General features: G+C 49.6%; 1 protein-coding gene across 1 annotated transcript in view; it reads left to right on the plus strand.

Moving 5' to 3' along the window:
* The window catches only part of MYO18B (myosin XVIIIB), a 223,757-nt gene that overhangs the window by 102,273 nt on the left and 101,283 nt on the right, over positions 1-20,201 (plus strand). The window contains exons 26-32 of the mRNA XM_070769757.1: positions 3,126-3,245; positions 3,529-3,637; positions 8,188-8,312; positions 10,320-10,474; positions 13,633-13,756; positions 14,591-14,791; positions 19,189-19,299. Of these exons, the coding sequence (XP_070625858.1) occupies positions 3,126-3,245; positions 3,529-3,637; positions 8,188-8,312; positions 10,320-10,474; positions 13,633-13,756; positions 14,591-14,791; positions 19,189-19,299 (945 nt within the window). The remainder of the gene's footprint in view (positions 1-3,125; positions 3,246-3,528; positions 3,638-8,187; positions 8,313-10,319; positions 10,475-13,632; positions 13,757-14,590; positions 14,792-19,188; positions 19,300-20,201) is intronic.

Consider the following 20,201-nt stretch of genomic DNA (forward strand, 5'->3'; position numbering starts at 1 on the left):
GAAACACTCCTATCATGCCCAGGAGACTTATTAACTAAAGCCCTAAGTTGACTTTTTCCAGAGAAAGGTGGCCAGGGATAGCTCCCTGTTAATGTCAGAAGAGTTGGTGAGAGACACAAAATAGTAAGACAGACAGATTTTGGTTTTGGGGTAGATGCTCGAGCAGATTCAGGGGTTCCCTCGAGGCCTGATCCGCCTTTGCCTGTCAGGCCTCCTCCACATGACCTTTGTCATGGGTGGGATCTCCTGTGGTGGCTCCCGGCACCTGCCCAACAGCAGAGTCTTCGAAGGCAGGTCTGGCAGGCAGTAGGTGCTGGCGTCGTGCAGGGCAGGTGACTGTGACAGCCCAGGGGACCTTGTGTGCTCCGCAGTTAAGGTCCTTCACATCCCTGCAACCCACTGTTCCCCCAGTGTGGTGTCTGTGTCAAGATGTGGGGAATGTTATTTCTGTTTGACTCTGCAAAACGTACAGCAGATTCATTCATTTCTGTCTCCCTCTCTCTGGCAGACCCTTGGAGTCATTGTCCCTGAGTAGAAAGAGGGTTTCTGATGATTCAGCCAAGCGGTGGATCCAGGGAGGATTCCAGAATAATTCCTGGTTACTTGGTCCTAGTGTGGTCTGCACAGGACCCTTCTGGGTTTGCAGCCCGGCTCTCCCTCATTAAACTGGCCTTCATTTTGCACCCACCTCAACTCAAGGACAGAGCCTCTGGACCCCAAAATGTGTGAAGGAGAAGGGCTTTGTGGGGATGGGGACGGTCAGAGACTACTGTCTCTGAGAAAAGCGGCTATTGTTTCCCCAGTTTGGAAAGGCGAATTGTCCTTTGAGCTCCAGACTTGGGGTCTGTGGAATTCAAAATTAATGCATTAAATTAATTCTGTGCTCTCTTTGCTCAAGCCGATTAGCACAAATTGAATTTCATACTAAATGGTTAAGGCAGAGAGAATACTCTCCTGGTGTTTGGTATCCATGCTGATGGCAGGGATGGAGGCCATGTTGTGTGATTGGGGGTGCTCCTGGAGTACACTGGCCTGTAGTCGGTGCCCACTGAAAGTGATCACTTTTCCAGCTTGAATGCCTTTATGCACCCCAGAGGCTCAGATGGTAAAGAACCTACCTGCAATGCAAGAGACCTGGGTTCGATCCCTGGGTCAGGAAGATCCTGAATGGATCTGGCAACCCATTCCAGTATTCTTGCCTGTAAAATCCCAGTATTCTTGTCTATACAGACTCTTGAGAGTCCCTTGGACTGCAAGATCAAACCAGTCAATCCTAAAGGAAATCAGTCGTGAATATTTATTAGAAGGAATGATGCTGAAGCTGAAACTCTTATACTTTGGCCACCTGATGCAGAGAACTGACTTACTGGAAAAGACCCTGGTGCTGGGAAAGATTAAAGGCAGAATAAGGGGAGGACAGAGGATGAGATGGTTGGATGGCATCACCAACTCAATGGATATGGGTTTGAGCAAGCTCCAGGAGATGGTGATGGACAGGGAAGCCTGGAGTGCTAGAATCTAATGGGTCACAAAGAGACGGACACGACTGAGCGACTGAACTGAACTAAAGTTCCATGGACAGAGGGGTCTGGCAGACTGCAGTCCATGGCGTTGCAAAGAGTTGAACGCCATTGAGTGACTTCCACTTTACTTTAAGTCTGACCCACCTAGAACCAAGTGAGGAGCATAGCCCCAGTTTCATGAGGACTCTGCTGTACAGCATCATTTATGTCCTTCTTGGTCATGAACTGTCCACTTGTATGTTTCTCTTCTCACTTACCTTGGCATATCCTTGAACCCAGAAGGCTGTATTTGAAACAATAAGACCACAAAAGTGCTGACTCACTTGGTGTTTTCCATTTATTTTTTGGGGAAAAAAGCCAATGCAAGTGGGAATTCATTTAAAAAATAAACATTTTAATTTTTAACTTAAAACATGTCTGCCTCAACTCACTGCTACTGCTAAGTCACTTCAGTCGTGTCCAACTCTGTGTGACCCCATAGACGGCAGCCCACCAGGCTCCCCGGTCCCTGGGATTCTCCAGGCAAGAACACTGGAGTGGGTTGCCATTTCCTCCTCCAATGCATGAAAGTGAAAAGTGAAAGTGAAGTCGCTCAGTTGTGTCCGACTCTTTGCGACCCCGTGGACTGCAGCCTACCAGGCTCCTCCGCCCATGGGATTTTCCAGGCGAGAGTGCTGGAGTAGGGTGCCATCGTCTTCTCCGCACCTCACTGAGGTGGGACCAAAAATTCAAGACCTACTTCTTCTTTAAACCACACCCTCACACACAACTACGTGATTTCCAGTTTCGATTTCTTTAAGGCAGAGTAAATGGCAAAAGAATTCGAATGCAGAAGCCTACACTTTGTACTTGGAGTTTTTCCTTTGTAGTTTTTGCACCTGCACCTATATGACAGAATTTTAAGAAGCAACTCGCTTGTATTCATTCCTTCCAAAGCACTCAGCCTAGTTTTCCTGGAAACTCTTGGCCCGGTCGCATCGTACGGGTGTGTGTAATAGCTAATAGAATAGTAATTGCATAAAAGCGTGTGAGGCATAAACAGGCTGTGAGCACACACTGTGTGGCAGTACGGCTGCAGCCTGGTCGAGGCAGCGGGCCCCAGGGAGCCATCGGGGGGGCTTCCCGGCCGAGAGCGTCCCTGGGAGTGGGCATCTGCGAGTGTGCGTCTTACCAAGGAAGCCTGTTTGGTCAAGTGAAATGGCTTCCTGAAGGATGCCTAAGGAGAGTTGCTACTAGAATAATTGTTAGTCGAGCATTTACTGTGTGCTTGGCACTGTGCTAAGCTCTGTGTGGATTATCTCACTTAATTCTCTAAACAATTCTATCCGCTGTCCCCTTCCTTCCTAAAGTGGAGAAAACCGAGCATTGGAGAGGCACCCTGTGTGGCTGAGAGTCACACCGACAGTGAGTGCTGGGCCAGGAATTCTCACTCACCAGGACCGTAACATCCTGACGCCTGTGCTCTTAATCACCTTATTACGCTGCAGGGTTGCCTTGCGATAAGACCTCTTATCAGTGCAAGGATGGTCCCATGGAGCATGGGCGGGAGGAGAAGGGTTGGCAGCCCCAGCGAGTAACCCTGCCTTAACCCTCCCCCTCCAGATCACTGAGCTGACCACAGAGCTGGCAGATGAGCGCTTCAAAGGGGACGTGGCCTGCCAGGTGCTGGAGAGTGAGCGGGCAGAGCGGCTGCGGGCCTCCCGGGAGGTCCAGGAGCTAAAGGCGAGTGGTCGGGAGCGCTGGGGGTGCGAGTGCCCGAGAAGAGTGGCCAGGAGGGTTGGGCCTGCCCTGCTCTGCTCATATCTGGGATACACAGGCTTACTGACTCCCATTCTGGGAGTCCTGGAGGACATCTGAGTCTTCCTAAGTCTTGGCTTTGGAGATATCCTGGGTGAAGATTGTGGGGGTAGGGGTAGGGATAGGGGCCAGTCCTGATTTGAAAGCACCTTGGGTGAGATGGCCACTGTTTTAGCTTCAGTTTGAAACCTCGAGGCCTCTCTTCCAGAGCAAGTATCAGCAAGTCCAGAAGAATCTAGGAGAAGTGGAAAAGCGGTTGGAGGAAGCCCAGCAGAAAATTCAGTTGAATGATTTGGAGAGGAGTCACACTGGAGGAGGTGAGTCCATGGGAACCATGGGATTAGACACTGGTGGAAAAGCTCCCCTTCTTTTCATTCATTCATTCATTCATTCACACGTCTGGAGCACTTACAATGCTCTAGATGCTGCATTAGGGGCTGAGATGTTGGCAGAGAAAACAGGAACAGATTTTGCTTTCTTAGGGTATACAGTTCAATGCAAGAGGCAGGCACTAAACAGATAACCCAACAATATCTAAGGTAATAAATTACCAATGTGACAGGTGCTGTTTATTCATAAGGCAAAGAATGATTTAAAAAATAGTGGTTCTATAGATGGGCAGTTCATTTCAGTCACTCAGTTGTGTCCAACTCTTTGAGACTCCATGGACTGCAGCATGTCAAGCTTCCCTGTCCTTCACCATCTCCTGGAGCTTGCTCAAACTCACGTTCATCAAGTTGGTGATGCCGTCCAACCATCTCATCCTGTGTCATCCCCTGTAGATGGGCAAGGCACCCTTATATTTAAGAATCTTTTTTATATGAGTAATTTTAATATAAGGTTTTGGGCTTCCCTGATAGCTCAATTGGTAAAGAATCCGCAATTCACAATAGAGTGAATTGCAATGCAGGAGACCTGGGTTCAATCCTTGGGTTAGGAAGGTTCCCTGGAGAAGGGAAAGCTACCCACTCTAGTATTCTGGCCTGGAGAATTCCATGGACTGTATAGTCCATGGGGTTGCAAAGAGTTGGACATTAACGAGTGACTTTCAGTTTCATAATATAAATTTTTATTAAATTCCGGTGAGCCAGGGTCATTGGAAGAGATCCTGATGCTGGGAAAGATTGTAAGCAGGAGGAAAAGGGGGCAACAGAGGTTGAGATGGTTGGATGGTATCACCAACTCAATGGACATGAGTTTGAGTGAACTCCGGGAGATGGTGAAGGACAGGGAAGCCTGGTGTGCTGCAGTCTATGGGGTCGCAGAGAGTCAGACACGACTGAGCGCGTAAACAACAATATAAATTTTGAAGAACTCAGTTCAGTGGTTAAGAAGTGAAAGCTATAAAATCTCATTTCTGGATTTGAATCTAGACTCTATTACTTTGGCCAAAGAAATTATCGTGCCTTGGTTTCCTCATCTTTCAAATGGCTGTAGACAGAGATGATGAATGGAAGGTGTTAGCCACATGGATGGTACAGAATGCTGAATAGTTGTTGCTCACTTTATTATTATTTCTAGTAGCACTAATAGTGGGACCCTTTTTCCTGCTCATCACCCGTGGAGCAGGGACTACTCCTGGCCCTGTTTGAAAGTGATGTCAGGCACTTGGTTAGCAGTTAGATCACTCTAATGAAAGATGTGCTCAGCGGAGCTAGGGATTCCTGGTGGTGCCCGTCTTGGTTGCCTGGAGACACATCTCACGGCTGGATGGGCAGGAGGCAGCCCTGTCATCTCCTCTGCCTAGTTGAAATGAGTCAGCTGAGGAGGGTTCCTGGCGTGTCTGTCAGCCTTTATAAAACATAGACATCGCTCCTCTAGTGCCCCCAGAGAATCGATGCCCTAGAAACGTCAGGGACACTTGAAGGGGCCGAGGTCAGGAGGTGGTGGAGGAGGGGAAGGCACGTTGGCTTCCTACTCCACTCCTGTCATCCTCTCATCCCGGCTACCTGCAGGGCAGGCGTTTGCCAGGGAGGTTCATCCTGAGGAGTCTGAGACTCTCAGGTACCCGAGCCCCAACAAGGTGGGGCCCACTCAGGGAGAAGGGAACCTGTTTGCCCAGAACCGGCACAGGTTCCCCAGCCCCGGTTCCATCCTGATGGTGATTTTTGTGTGAACGGTGCTCCCCGGCCATTTGTCTTCCTGTGCAGAGATATGGGAGTCAGCCGAGGGGGAAACACGCTGAGCTCAGGAGCACATTAGTCACAGTGCTGCGCAGGCTTTCAGCTCAGGATGCTTATTCCAGGAAGCCAATCCACAAATATTTTGTTTTTGATTGTGAAAGTAGTACATACTCATTATAGAAGATGTCTATGACGTAGGAAAGTTGAGAGAAGCAATAAAACACTTTAATTATACCACTGCAGTGCCGCCATAACCTCCCCTATGGATCAGGCTGGGGTAGAAATTACTGAAAATATGTATGTTTTCTCACTATGCGTGGTGAAATCTTTAAAGAGAACCTCTCATGGAATGTGTTCAGCACTGAGCTGGACTCTGGGGCAAGGGTTGTAGAAGAATTGTAGTTGGGCCTTGCTGTCCAGAAATTTGCAATGTCAGTGGGAGGCCAGGGAAGCCCAGGAAAATGGTACTGGAAAATGAAGGGCTCACTGACAGGTGTGTGAAGAATGGCGCCCACGGGGAAGGAGGCTGGGGCAGTGGAGCAGGTCCTGGGCCGTCGTGGCACCCACTCACACCCCTCTCCGGAGCACGGAGCACACAGGCCACCTGAGAAATCCTTTCTGCTGCCCTTTCCTTTTTGAAGCTGTGCCATTTGCCACTTGAGATTTTTTTTCCATGATGGAGAGATAGGATTCCTTTCGTACCATGATATTATTTATCCTGATGGAAATTTGAAGAAGCTTCAACTTTTTACAATTATATCATCCTTCTGTTTGGGTTAGTTATGTGAGAATCACCCCCGACAAGACCTCAGTCCTGCCATCCATCTGTCCGTCCGTCCATCCATCCATCCGTTCACTCACCTGGCCACCTCTGAAGTGAAAGTTACAGAGCATTTATGATGTGCTAGGCATTATAGTCGGAGCAGGCGATGGCACCCGCTCCAGCACTCTTGCCTGGAAAACCCCATGGACGGAGGAGCCTGGTGGGCTGCAGTCCACGGGGTTGCTAAGAGTCGGACATGACTGAGCGACTTCACTTTCACTTTTCACTTTCGTGCTTTGGAGAAGGAAATGGCAACCCACTCCAGTAATCTTGCCTAGAGAATCCCAGGGACGGCGGAGCCTGGTGGGCTGCAGTCCATGGGGTTGCAAAGAGTTGGGCACGACTGAGCGACTTTCATTTTTCACTTTCATGCATTGGAGAAGGCGATGGCACCCCACTCCAGTACTCCTGCATGGAGAATCCCATGGACAGAGGAGCCTGGTGGGCTGCAGTCCATGGGGTCGAGAAGAGTCGGGCACGACTGAGCGACTTCCGTTTCACTTTTCACTTTCATGCATTGCAGAAGGCAATGGCACCCCACTCCAGTGTTCTGCCTGGAGAATCCCAGGGACGGGGGAGCCTGATGGGCTGCCGTCTATGGGGTCACACAGAGTCGGGCACGACTGAAGTGACTTAGCAATAGCAGCAGGCACTATAGTAAGTCCTGTGGATGTGGATACGGTCGTGAACAAAACATAAGTTTGCTTCCCTCATGAGTTTGAGTCCTCTTCTGAACTTCCTTAAGTTCCTTTTATGAGAGTCCTGGTCATGCTTTGTTCAAGCTGATTTTACGTGTTTGTCTCCACAAGTGGATTCTTCTGGAAGACAGAATGGTTTCTTATTCATTTCATGATCTCTTGTGCCTGGCATGGAGTAGTGTGAGCTTTTGGTTGGATGGAAGGTAGATGGAACAATGGATGATGGATGGATGGATGGATAGATATGGATGGATGGATGGATAGATGATGGATAGGTGGATGGATGGGTGGGTGGGTGATGGATAGATGGATGTTGGGTGGATGAATGGATGATGGATGGATGACAGGTGGGTGGATGGATGGGTGGATGGGTGGTGGATGGATGGTGGCTGGATGATGGATAGATTGATGTTGGGAGGATGGATGGATGGATGGATGGGTGATGTTTGGATGGATGATGGATGGATGGTCTCTATCTTACACTGTCCATTTGTACAATGTTTTCCACATCTCTATTACCTTAAACAATGTTACTCTTTTATTCAATCAGAAAATAAGCTATCACAACCTAGTATAGCCTGTTCTATTCAGCGAGTTTTCATCACCACCAGCAAATGACTTTTTTTTGGAGAATTTTACCAAATCAAGGGATTGTTTAGTTATTATATAGAGACATGTTGTGACCATTGTCTCTGTTGCCCTTTGCATAGTAGACACCTTAATTATTGTTCACTGATTTATTTGTTAATTAATTCAGCCATCACTAATGATGTACTCCATCACCCAACGTGAATGGCCAGTAGAATGGCCAGCTGGTAAACTTGTTTTGCCACACAGGGGAAGCTTCCATGCATAGGGGACTCTTCTAGAGGTTGTAGAGAACCCACAAATGTATAAAACAGATCCTCTACCCTCAAAAAGTATGGAATTTCCATAGGCGGAAGGTGTATGCACACATGTAGAGAAATTGAATTCTGTAAATGACCAAGCTTAAAATAGTGACTGGTTAATAATGTTCAACACCTGGATGTAGTCAGGGAAGGCTGCCTGGAGAAAGTGGTGTTTTAAGCTTGGACTCAATGTGGGATTTCCAGATCCTAAGCCTAGGGTCGAACCTCGGGAATTCTGTTAAGACTGTGAAATTGTGCACAGAGGGCTAAGGACGGGAGGGAACGGCCCATTCACTGAGTTTCCTGACTGGCCTCTCTGACACTCTTGAACAGCGGACGAGTGGCAGATGCGCTTCGACTGTGCTCAGATGGAGAACGAGTTCCTCAGGAAGCGTCTCCAGCAGTCAGAGGAGAGGCTGGAGTCGGAGCTGGCGTCTAGGAATGAGCTGGAGCAGAAGGTAAGGGGGGAAGATAGTCTGGATCGTCAAGGCCACAGAAATAGGGCGGGGTCTCCCCTCCCTCTTCTAGGTGTTGACGGAACCTGAAAAGGGGGAGGGGGCATCACCTGCGTCGCGTGTCACCTCCACTGACAGCACACGGGGAGGTCGCTGGGCGTGTGGGCAATAGTCCCCCTCTTTGTCACACTGTTAAGGTCTTTAGCTTGTTTTCTAATTGAGTTGTTTGTTTTCTGATTTTCTGGTATATTTTGGATAAGTTCTTTATCAGGTATGTCTTTTGCAAATGTTTTTTTCCTGTCTGTGGTTTTTCATTTTCTTGAAAGTGTCCTTTGCAGAGTAGAAATGTTTAGTTTTAATAAAATCCAGCTTATAAATTCTCTTTTTCATGGGCCATGCCTCTGGTGTTATATCTAAAAAGTCATTGCCAAATCTAAGGTCATCAAGGTTTTCTACTATGTTATCTTCCAGGAGCTTTATAGTTTTGCATTTTATATTTACATCTGTGATCCATTTTGAGTTAATTTTTGTGTAAACTCTGTGTCTAGATTTTTTTTTCGCTTGTGAATGACCAGTTGTTTCAGCACCATTTGTCAGAAAGCCTCCACTATATAGCATTTGCCTCTTTGTAAAAGATCAACCAACAATAGTTCTGTGGGTCTCTTTCTGGACTCTACTCCGTTCCATTGCACGGGTTTTCCACCCCCTCCTTCAAGAAAGGCCTATTCTTTCTCACCTCTGGGCCTTGGCATATGCTCTTTCCTTTTCCTAGAACACTCTTTCTCTTCCCTACCTAGATTCTATCTCTGACAAACCGTACATTCTCAGCTTAAATATCCTTCCCCCCAGAAAGTCTTCCCTGACACAGATTGGGGAGATTGCCCCTAATTTACTTCCCCAGATATAAGCCTCATTATGCTGTATTGTCATTATCTGCTTACTTCTTGGTGTCCCGCAGTAGAGGTAAGTACCATAAAAGTTGAGGTCATATTTCCTGTCCCATTATTATTTAGGTATCTCCTCACTGTGAGCAAAAAGTATCATGAAATCATCCTGCAGAAGTGGGCCAGGGTGAGATCTCATGGGATTTTATAAACAGCGGAAGTGAGGCTCCCTGGCGATGGTTTTAGCGGTCACTTTCAAGGTGGACGTTGTATCGTGATCCTCAGGAGACTTCTGGGCTGTAGATAACCAGCCAAGGGACAGCCGCCTGGGAACAGCCCAGTTCTTTCATAACAAATTATCAAGTCGGGTCAGCCTCCCCAAGGAAGGAGGGATATTCATGCTACATTAAAAAGTAATAAAACTGCAACCTTTTTCTGAACAGCGGAATATAAGAAAACATCCCATTTGCCTTCAAATACGGAATTTAGAATTACAGGCTTCATTAACTCGGTGTTTTGCTTATTTAAAGCAATTCTTTAATGAGCCCATTTCTTCAAAGCGAGTGTGCCAAGTCGCCCTCTCTCCCAGATCTGAACTAGGACATTGGGAGGGTGCTTCCTGGAGGGAGATGCAAGAGCCGAGGCTCTTCTGTTTGTTTGCAGCCGCATGCGTTCCCGTGTGAGTCAGTACATCTGAAGTGCCGTTGAGAGCCCGTCCCGTGGGTCTCCTCTGAACTGTTCTGGCTGCTTCTCAGCTAGTCCATACACACCTCCCAGATGAGGCAGCCAACGGGGGTATCAATTATACATGGTTCTCCAGGGGCTGTCGAGTTGGGCAGGGCATGTTCAGAATCTGCTGGCCAGAGGAGCATTGAGGAAAATTAAAAACACTCAGAGAACGACAGACACCGCCCCCACCCCCATATTACCCCTGAGCAAACTGAAGCTCAGAGGAATAGCTCCCCACACTGATGCAGGTGGCAAGTGGTCAGGACTGGGTCTCTCTGGCCCAGAACCTGATCTCTTCCTGTTAGACTCTCACTGGGAGCGGCAGCTGCTTCAGCTGGAAAGTAGGGGGCCTGTTCAGTGCTGACGGGGTGGGCTGATTCCTTCTGCCCCTCCACAGCTCGGGGAGCTGCAGAGGGCCTACGAGGGAGCCCAGAGGACAGCCCAGCAGCTCAAGAGGAAGTGCCAGCTTCTGACCTGCGACCTGGAGGACACGCGCTTCCTGCTGGAGAGCCAGCAGAGCCGAAACCACGACTTGGAGAAGAAGCAGAAGAAGTGAGTCGTGACCTGGGCGCTCGGGTGGGCTGCCTGGGTACTGGGGTCTCCGGATTCTCCTCTGAAGCCCCGTCACTCCAGTCAGGGCTCTTTGTCCCTGGAGCTCAGCCTCCTAGCTCTGCCCTCACTCGCCCCGTCCCTCCCCACTCATAGCTGTGTGGTTCTCCCAAGGATCCAGCAAGAAATCATTCTTCTCTGTTATCCAGTCTCAGCTCTACTGCCAGCCACCCACATAAGCTTGGGGGCTTTCTTGGCCTCTCTGGGCCTCAGCATCCCCACTAAGAGTGAAGGGCTTGTTGTGGAGGCAGAGTCAGCCTAGCCTGGTGGGTAGGGGTCCAGTGCTGGTTCAAGTCCCAGCTGTGCCTCTTCCCAGCTGTGTGACCTTGGACGAGTCCTTCAGCCCTTCTCCACCTGAGAGGATTCTGCTCCTCAGGTGGAGCACCCTCTTGTGGTGAAACTAGATGATGCGGTTGGTAGATCCCGCAGAGGACTAGGGTCTGGTTCCCATCCACACTGGTGAAAATGGAGAGACGGCCAAAAACTTGAGTCACTGCCCTTTCCATTTAAAGTTTAGACTCTCAGCTCACATGAGCAGTTCTGGCAGGATCTGGGCTCTGCGCATGAATAAGATGCCAGTCTTGAATCCGCACACTGGTTCCGGCGCTTGCTTTCCCCGTCTAGGAGCCTAGACTGGCACTCAGGTCTCTCTCACAAGCCTCCGTACGTGGAACCTCATATCCTGGGATGCCTTCATCCCTGGACTCCTTGTCTGTGTCTGAAGTTCTTCAGCTCACCTGGTGAGGGTACAGGTGTGCAGGAGCCCTGTTCTGAGCCAGACAAGCCCTGCTGGAGACTTCCTAGGAGGTGAATAGATGGAACTTAGCTTCTTTTAGAAGGTCCCAGTTGAAAACACAGAAGAACCTTGCTCTGTGCCAGGACATGATTTTTGCCAAGAACACCTTTTTTCCAAGAGGTAGCCAGCTGAATTACATTTCCATGGGAGTGGTACCGGTTTTGAATTTGATCTGCATTAAATATTGTTTCTCTCATTTATCTTTGAGCTTTCCTGAACTGGCTTCTTCATAAAAAAAAAAAAAAAAAAAAGTTCTTTGGGGAGTTATTAGTATGCCTCCCCAGATGAGAGAAGTTTGTTTTTTTCTGGCTGATAGCTGACTCTTTTTCCTTTTCCACCTTCCCATGCATGCTCTGGCTACACCTTGTCCTTACAGCAGGGAAAATGGCTTAGTCCCACCTTGATTGTTTGCTGTGTGACCTTGTCAGGTAACACTACCTCTCTGAGACAGACAGTGACTGATGTTTTAGAGCTGTCTTCGAAGTTAAGCAGACTACCTGGTGCTGAAGACTGGCTCCAACAGATGCCACCTGTTAATCGAGAGATGGAATTCCATCATCCCGGAGGTTTCTGCCAGCTGTGACAATCCTGGCCCTTATCTATGGGTTCTACTCCTGTTCTGAGAGGCCTTAAGGAGGGTTTCCACTTTCTGATGGGTGGCAGGGGGGCTCTGCCCTTGGAGTTTATGCAGCCAGAAAATTCCATCCCTCTGGTGTTTCCCGTGACCACCCACCTTGGACAGAATCCTTCATTCCAGATAATGGCCCCCGGAGAGTTCCCATTTCATCGTACTTGCGTCTCTCCTTAAACTCACCTGCCCTGTGATGCCCTCTACTCCCTGACCATCTCTTGGCAGAAGTTAGTTTATGTTGTGATGCTAATTGCAAAGAGCAGCCGTTACCTTTCTAGATGGATTAGCATTTTAGCCTGGAGCCCGTGAGCAGGTAGAGGCCTCTCATGGTGGAAATTCAGGTAGCATGCCCGTAGTGAGGGAGAGATGGAGAAGTTAGCCATACTTCCTCACACCTCTTTATGTTTAATCAAAGGGTCAATGCAGCTGCCTCCTATTGGCTGGGCTCTGGGTGGAGGGATGTCTCCATGCTGTTGAGGTTCCCTTTCCCCACCTTGGCCTCTCAGTTCAGAGTGGCCCGGTTGCCATGGTCACTCATGGGTCACAAAGCTCAGTTCCGAGGGCCGGTGGAGGTCCCCTAGGGATAAGGACTGTGCTGGAGCTGTGGGAGGCTGGATCCCTGGCCCGCTCCTAGTGGGGTGAAGGCTGTGAGTGAGTTCATCTGGCCTCAGACAGCTGTTCGGGCAGTGTGTTCCAAGAGTTAGGGTCTGTTGGAGGCATTCCCTGGCATTCAGTGGCCCAGAAGGACTCCTTGAAGACGTCTGTCACTGTCTGGCCCCCTCTGTCTTTACCTGCCTGCTGCAGCCCCTGAGCAGGTGGATAGCAGACCACCTTAGCCAGCAGAGAAGCTGGCTCAGACCCGCTTCAGGATTTTGGCTGACTCACTTCACCTCTGAACTTCAGTCTTCTCTTCTGCGAAATGGCTAAGATGTGTTTTCTGCTGAATTGCTATGAGGACTCCATGGAGCCCAGCTCAGAGCCAGGCAGTTTGAAACTGCCAGACCATTACCATCATCACAATGTTGCCATTCAGAGGTAGCCAATAGCACCTCTCGAATGACGTCACCAGGAGCCAATCAGAAAGCCCCTGGGCCCTTCCGACAGCAGGGGCTCTCTCATATGACCCATAGTTGGCTTTCTTTGGAGTCTTGAGGCTTTGACTGACCATCTACCGTTGAGGGACGTTGGATGATCTTGTAACAAGGGAGACCTTCTCACCAAGGCTGAAATCCCTCACCCAGTTCAGCCATTCTGGCCACACCCAGTTCCCTGGAGCAGGTGGCCAAAGCCACATCTTATTGACCAAAGTCACATCTTCCTGAGGCTTGGCAGAGCCTTCTGCAGGTTTCCTCGCCTGTGAGAGGGACAGAAGCTGAAAGAGCCATGTGAAATGATGCCCAGTCCAGGAAGCGCCTCTCACCCAACTTATATTTGCTTATATTTTTTATCACATTTTAAATAAGTGTTTGGCATTTTTCTGGAAACCATAAACCCTCAAAGTCGCCCTCTGGTGTTCAGTATTTCTACCCCATATCCACAAACTCTCCATCATCTGATACTGTCTCTCTCTAGCGGTTCTCAACAAGCTAACGGCCTCTCTCCAGTCCCACCCCTGCTCTGCGCCAGGCGCACCCCCCACCCCCGGGTGCCATGACCCGCGTTCTGCTTGGACAGGTTTGACGCGCAGCTGGCCCAGGCCCTGGGGGAGTGCGTGTTTGAGAAGGGCCTCCGTGAGAAAGTGGCCCAGGAGAACACCAGCGTCCGGGGCGAGCTGGGCAAGCTTCAGCAGCTCTTGAAGGTGAGGCGTGGGGGCGTGGCGCCACCCAGGGTTTCCATTGCTGGGTCTCAGGAAACCCCTCACACACCCTCGCTGCACGTGGTGCCGGGAAGAGAGCTCTGTGTGTGACTGTCCTGCTCTGTCAGCCTGCCAGAGTCACGGAGCCCAGCACGCCTGCATCAGCCAACCAGGGGTGGCAGGTGGTGGATAAGCAGGCCTCGCTAGCTCGATGTCCCTCACGATCTTGCTCCAGGCACCTGCCTGCGTTCCAAGGTGCCCACCTGGGTGCCCGTCTGTCACAGAGGAGTTAGCTGTAGACCCAGGTAGGGGCAGGGCCCTGCCCCTTGCAGGCCGCAGCTCAGAGGGATTTTATTAAAATGGGACACAGGCACCTCACCTCACTCAGCTGCTCCTCAGCCTGCTGCAGCTCCCCGTTACCCTGGGAGAGCCCCTGAGCCTGACGTGCAACTCCCTCATGGTCATGCCCAAACCTTCTAACCTGGAAGAATCGTTTCTGGCCACTTTGCTTCCCAGCTCCAACATCTCCGGCCCAGCCTCGGCAGGTGCACAGCTTTCAGATGGGGCAAATACCTCCTGTTTGCGTTTTGAGGTCTAGCTCTAGGGCCAGTGTGTTGCTTCCCACCGACTCCCCACCCGTGCCTGTCTGAGCTGTCCCAGGAGGGCCCTCAGGGTCCCATGGGGGCACAGCGAGGGGCTGCAAGGCCCAGGTGGTGAGGGCTGCTCTGAAAAGTGGAAAGCACCCTCCCACCAGTCTTAGAGGTGTCCCCGGAGGTGGGGGAGGGGTGGGGAGTGTGGTCACGTGACTCTGGATCCCCGCCCACTTTGTCTCTGCAGCAAAAAGAGCAGGAAAGCTTGCAGCTGAAGCAGGAGGTGGAGATGCTGCAGGCCCAGAAGCAGGAGCTGCTGAGGTCACCCTCTCTGGGGGAGAACTGCGTTGCGGGCTTGAAGGAGAGGCTCTGGAAGCTGGAATCCAGCGCCCTCGAGCACGAGAAAGTCCAGAGCCAGCAGGAAAACACCATCAAGCAGCTGGAGCAGGTAGGAAAGTCCTGTCCAGGGCGATGCCCTGCCCCGTGCTGACTCTGGGGCAGAAGGTTGTGTTTAAATTCACCACCTCACTCAGCTGCTCCTCATCCTTCTGTGGCTCCCTATTACCCCAGAGAACCTCAGAACTCCTAAGCCTGACACTCAGACCCCTCATGGAGCCCCCTCCTACCATTCTGCAAGAGTCATTGTCACCTCCTCCAAGAAGCTCAACCTGATCTCCTCCTCAGAAACAGTCCCACCCCAACTCTACATTCACCTTCTCTCACCTTCACAGCACCCACTATCACATGTGACAGTGTTTTCCAAAATGTGCTCAATGCTTTTCTCCCCATTAGGATATGTGTTTTATGGGGGAGGGAGAACTTTTTGGTTGACCTTGCTTGTCAGGGCATCCCCTGATGAGGCCAGGTACATAGCTGGTACTCAATAAATAGCTGCTGACCCTATGTCTGGTATTCAGCACTGTCTGGGTACCAGACTCAGTCCTAAGCTCTCCTCACATATCATCTCATGAATCTCCACATGAAGTCTATATGCTGAGGTTTCCTCCACTCTACAGATGTGGAAGCCGAGGCTCAGAAATAGAAAAAGTGGCAGGGACAGGATTTGGAGCCTGTGCCCTCTGATGCCGCAGCGCCTCGCACACCTGTGTTGTGCACAGCCTGCAGAGAGGTGGGAGCCCCAATTTTTGGAAAATGCAAAATAAGAGGAATAAGGCAGGACTCCAGATTCCATGGAGAAGGGAATGGCTACCCACTCCAGTATTCTTGCCTGGAGAATCCCATGGACAGAGGAGCCTGGCAGGCTACAGTTCATGGGGTCACAAAGAGTGGGACACAGCTGAGCGACAAACACACACATACCCCAAGACTCTTGTACCAGCCCCTCAGTGAAGCACCTGATGAATATCCTGATGTCTGCTTGTTTGCTTATATGCCAAAGTCATTCCACAGAGAATTCAAGGAATCTTATAAGATGTATGTGTGGTAAAATGGAAAAAGAAATAAAGCAAGCCAAACTAGAAAAACACAAAACCAGTGCTAAGGAAGAGTGAATTAATATGCAAACATGCAGATCATGTACCCTCACACACTCAGTAGTTTTAGCTTTCAAATTCCTGGTGGCCAGAGAGAAAAGGGCAGTCTGACTTACATGCTTTTTATCATCCCCAAGATAAAAATCTCGGAGAAGCAATGGCACCCCATTCCAGCACTCTTGCCTGGAAAATCCCATGGATGGAGGAGCCTGGTGGGCTATAGTCCATGCGGTCACTAAAAGTCGGACACAACTGAGCGACTTCACTTTCACTTTTCACTTTCATACATTGGAGAAGGAAATGGCAACCCACTCCAGTGTTCTTGCCTTGAGAATCCCAGGGACAGGGGAGCCTAGTGGGCTGCTGTCTGTGGGGTCACTCAGAGTCGGACACGACTGAAGTGACTTAGCAGCAGCAGCAAGATAAAAATAAGCCGAGTTTTCAGGGAGAAGCAAGGCTTTTCTCGATGCTTAGTTCTAAAGCAGTTTCTCACATGGGACTTCAGAAGGGTAATTATTTTGAAATGGTTTTAAGATTGGAACTCCTTTTTCAAGAATATCTGACCAAGCCAGCATGAATACGTAAAGCAGATAAACTCTGAGCTGCTCTGGTGAAGGCGGGTGGGGGAGTGGGGGTGGTCAGGGACAGGCCCGGGTGCTGGCCTTGCTTCTCACTCATCCCCGCTCCATCCGGACGGAATCTGCTGAGCATTGAGACTTGGGTGTGGCAAGTGTGGGGACAGTCTGGAGAGGTTGAGAAAAACAGAGCTTCTTTGCTCAGTCCATCAAACCTGTGTTTATTAAGCACCTACTGTGTGTCAAGCACTGGACGGATGCTAGGGGTGTAGCTGTAAACAAGACGATGTGGTGTCGACCCTTCTGAAGGTCAGAGTCATGTTGAGTGTTATGGGAAGGTGTAACCTGCAGGTCTGGTTTGGGGAACAGATTTGGAGTACTCAGGGTAGGCTTCCTGGAGGAAGTAACATTTACTGAAGCTGAAAGCTAAAGGACGAGCCTGAGTTGGCTGACCAGGAGAGTTCCAGGCAGGGGAATAGCCTGCACAAAGGCATAGAGGCAGGGGTGTCGCACGGCATCTAAGGAGCTGCAAGATGGTCCCGTGCAGATGGGGCCTGTGGACATTTGGCAAGCCCCCTGTTTTCTCTAGACTTCAGTCTCCTCAACTGTACAGAGTCTTGTCAGAGTCTTGTCCACCCCCAGCCTCCCTCCAACCCCAGCTGTGAATCTGTGAAGGTTCGTGATGGAGGTGGGCCATCTGGACAGGTCGTTCAGGGATGTAGAGGATGGAACAGTGTTATGCAGCAGCCCAGAGTCAAGAATAAAGAGACTGGGACTCCCTTGGTTGTTCAGCGGTTAAGACTCTCGCTCCCAATGTGGAGGGCCCAGGTTCAGTCCCTGGTCAGGGAACTAGATCCCACATCCTGCAACTAAGACACAGCACAGCAAAATAAACAAAAATAAATAAATTAATTTTTTAAAAGCACTCTTTAAAAATATAAAACAAGCACTTTGGAAAGTTGAGTTAACTCTGGGAGATGCCACCAGGGGACCACTATGTGCTTGGGAAGCAGAAATGTGCTGCCTTGACCTCAAGGACCCAGGGGCTGAACGCAGCTGCCCAGCCCCGCTCCCCTCCCAGCTTCCCCAGGAGGCTGACTCAACCCCTCACTCATCTTCTCATTCATCTTCAACCTCGCCCATCACCTTGTACCGCTCTGGGTTATTGTAGACATCCAGGAGATATTTATTGATTACAACATAACACTTTTTCCAGGAAATTTTATGTTAACTCACATAAGCTTGACATAAATGGTATTGCAGATGTCAGGAGTATCCAAGAGGCTAGAAAAAAATGAAAAAGGAATATTATATTTACTTGCTTAAGCTCCTCATTTTGGATTATCTCCCTATAACCTCTTGTCATTTTAAAGGCAGCAGGGAAGGAAGTTGGCATTTAAAGTGAGCCTGCTTTCTGCCGGGAATTCTTATTGGGGCTCTGATGCTTTCAGTTCTTTTTACTCTTCACGGAGATCCTGCATCGTGGAGAGTATCATCAGCATTGGAAAAGACCACCGTTGTTTTTTTCTCGGCTGAATGTCCATGTCAGGGGCAGCAGTTGTGGCCTCGTGAAAGCTTGCTGTGAGGTGCAGGGCAGACGGTCAGGTCCTGATTGCTCCTGCAGTCTGGCCCTCTTCCGTGCTGAGTTCCACGCTGCTCCATGGCTTGCACCGAGGAAGAGTGCAGATCATGGAAAGCTTACAGTACAGGCTGTTGGGTCTGTACCCTGGAGGTTCTGACCCAAGAGGTCTAGAGTGAAGCCTTGGAACTGAATTAAAAAAAAAAAAAAATAGAAGGGCACCAGGTAATTCTAATATGCCACAAAACTTGACAAGCAAGAGCTTGAGTCAGTCTCTCAATTATGAAAATCAAGAGAGTAAACTCTTGGGAGTTTTCTGACGCTCCAGTGGTTAAGACCGTGTGCTTCCAACGCAGGGGGCGCAGGTTCCATCCCTCGCTGGGGAACTAAGATCCTGCTTGCTGTGCAGCAGGTGTTACTTCAAATATTTCCATGCACTGTTAGCTTGATGGTAATTTTTTAAAAAAGAAAAAGAAAATAAACTCTTAAACTGTAATTTAATCCCACTGTGCTTCCAATTCTAGAATCTTGTACATAAAATGACACAGTTTAAACATCGCAGACAGGTCTCTTCTTGCCCTGAGCAGGTTTTGGAGGGTCTCACTGAAAAGAGAGACCTTCTCCTTCGTGGGAACACAGTTCTTAATAATGTCAGGCCTCCAGGAAGAGCGGGGCTAGTCCTTACTCTGCAAAATAATGGGGAAAGAAAAAGGAATCTTTCTGTGCCATGCATTGTGCTAATTCTCAGCAGTGTGTTTTAAGGAGGGTATTTTCTACAGAGAAAGGTAACTAATCGAGGGTTACGTCTTGGGCGCATCACCTCCCTCTCCAGGGTTTAGTATCCTCAGAAGTAAATTTGTATTCTGTCATTTATCCATCCACCTGGCCACCCAGCCAGAAGAATTTCCCTGGTGCCTGCTCCAGGGATGACAAACCTGTTCCATGGTAAGAGCATTGAGAAGGATTCTGAGGTCACGTCTCAACTCAGTGGCACAGAGTCCAGTTCCTTAGTGACCTCCGTTATGACCATGGAAGGGACAGAGGCGGCATTTGGGCCATTTGTCTACCATTTCTGATCTCCCTGGGTGCCTGGGGGAATAACTTGACTCTTACCCGTGCTGTCCAAAAACACAGCTGAAATGCTAAGGGTGACGTGGTTGGTGGGGGTCACCCTCGTGTGCTGTTCTTGCCCCCTCAGCTCCGCCAGCGGTTTGAACTAGAGATTGAACGGATGAAGCAGATGCACCAGAAGGACCGTGAGGACAAGGAGGAGGAGCTGGAGGACGTCCGCCAGTCCTGCCAGAGGCGGGTACGTGAGCTGCGAGCGCAGCTGCACCCCGGGGTCCCGGCGCGGCCAGTGCACGCGCCTCGTCCCTACAGCACGGGGATGAGCTCAGCTTCCTTGGGAAGTGCTGTCAAGGGTGCTGGAGCAGAAGGACCTGTCCTAATAGCTACGGTTCTGGGGCTTCCAGAAGCCTCTGAACTGTCCAGCATAATCACCCTAGACTTCTACCAAGAGCCCAGAGTGCCATGCGGCTGATGCCCTGGATAAGGATGTATATGTGTCAAGAAGGGGACCAGTCCCTTCTGGTTTGTTTGCCTTGCAGATCATTTCTTACATTTTTATCTAAGCTCTTTGCAGACATTTCAAACAGTGTATAAGAAGGCAACAAGCAGTTGAGATCTTAACCACCAAGACATCATCATTATTACTATTTTAAATGTTCTTTCTCTGTGCCCACACGAGCATATGCACAGAGATACCATTTTACCTGAATGGGGTCGTGCCACTTTGAAGCCTGCTGTTTTCCCTCTGAAGTTTGTTCTGGGCCTCCTCTCCTGTCAGTACGTGCGGACCTAATTCACATGTTTACGGGCTTGAAAGTATTCCACCAAAGGCCTGTGCTCTTGTTTACTCAGCAAGCAAGTCTCTTATCATTGGACATCTAGGATCTTCTGATTTTCTGTTATTATAACCAACACAAACTTCCTTATGGATGCATTTACTGATGTGAGTTATAAGGTGAATCTTTAAAACAGAATTGCTGAGGAGCTTGGGTTAAGCCTCTCTGAACAGGTTTTGTCTGGGCAGGACTTCTGTGGTCCCTTCATAGCCTGGGTACATTGTGCATCTCCCAGAAAGGGCCGAGTACCATTCCCCATAGTCGACTCTGATATTAGCTCCCCAGACAGCATCCCTGCAGAGACCTC

The sequence above is a fragment of the Bos indicus genome, chromosome 17 (genome assembly GCF_029378745.1).
Source record: "Bos indicus isolate NIAB-ARS_2022 breed Sahiwal x Tharparkar chromosome 17, NIAB-ARS_B.indTharparkar_mat_pri_1.0, whole genome shotgun sequence".
Lineage (NCBI taxonomy): Eukaryota > Metazoa > Chordata > Mammalia > Artiodactyla > Bovidae > Bos > Bos indicus.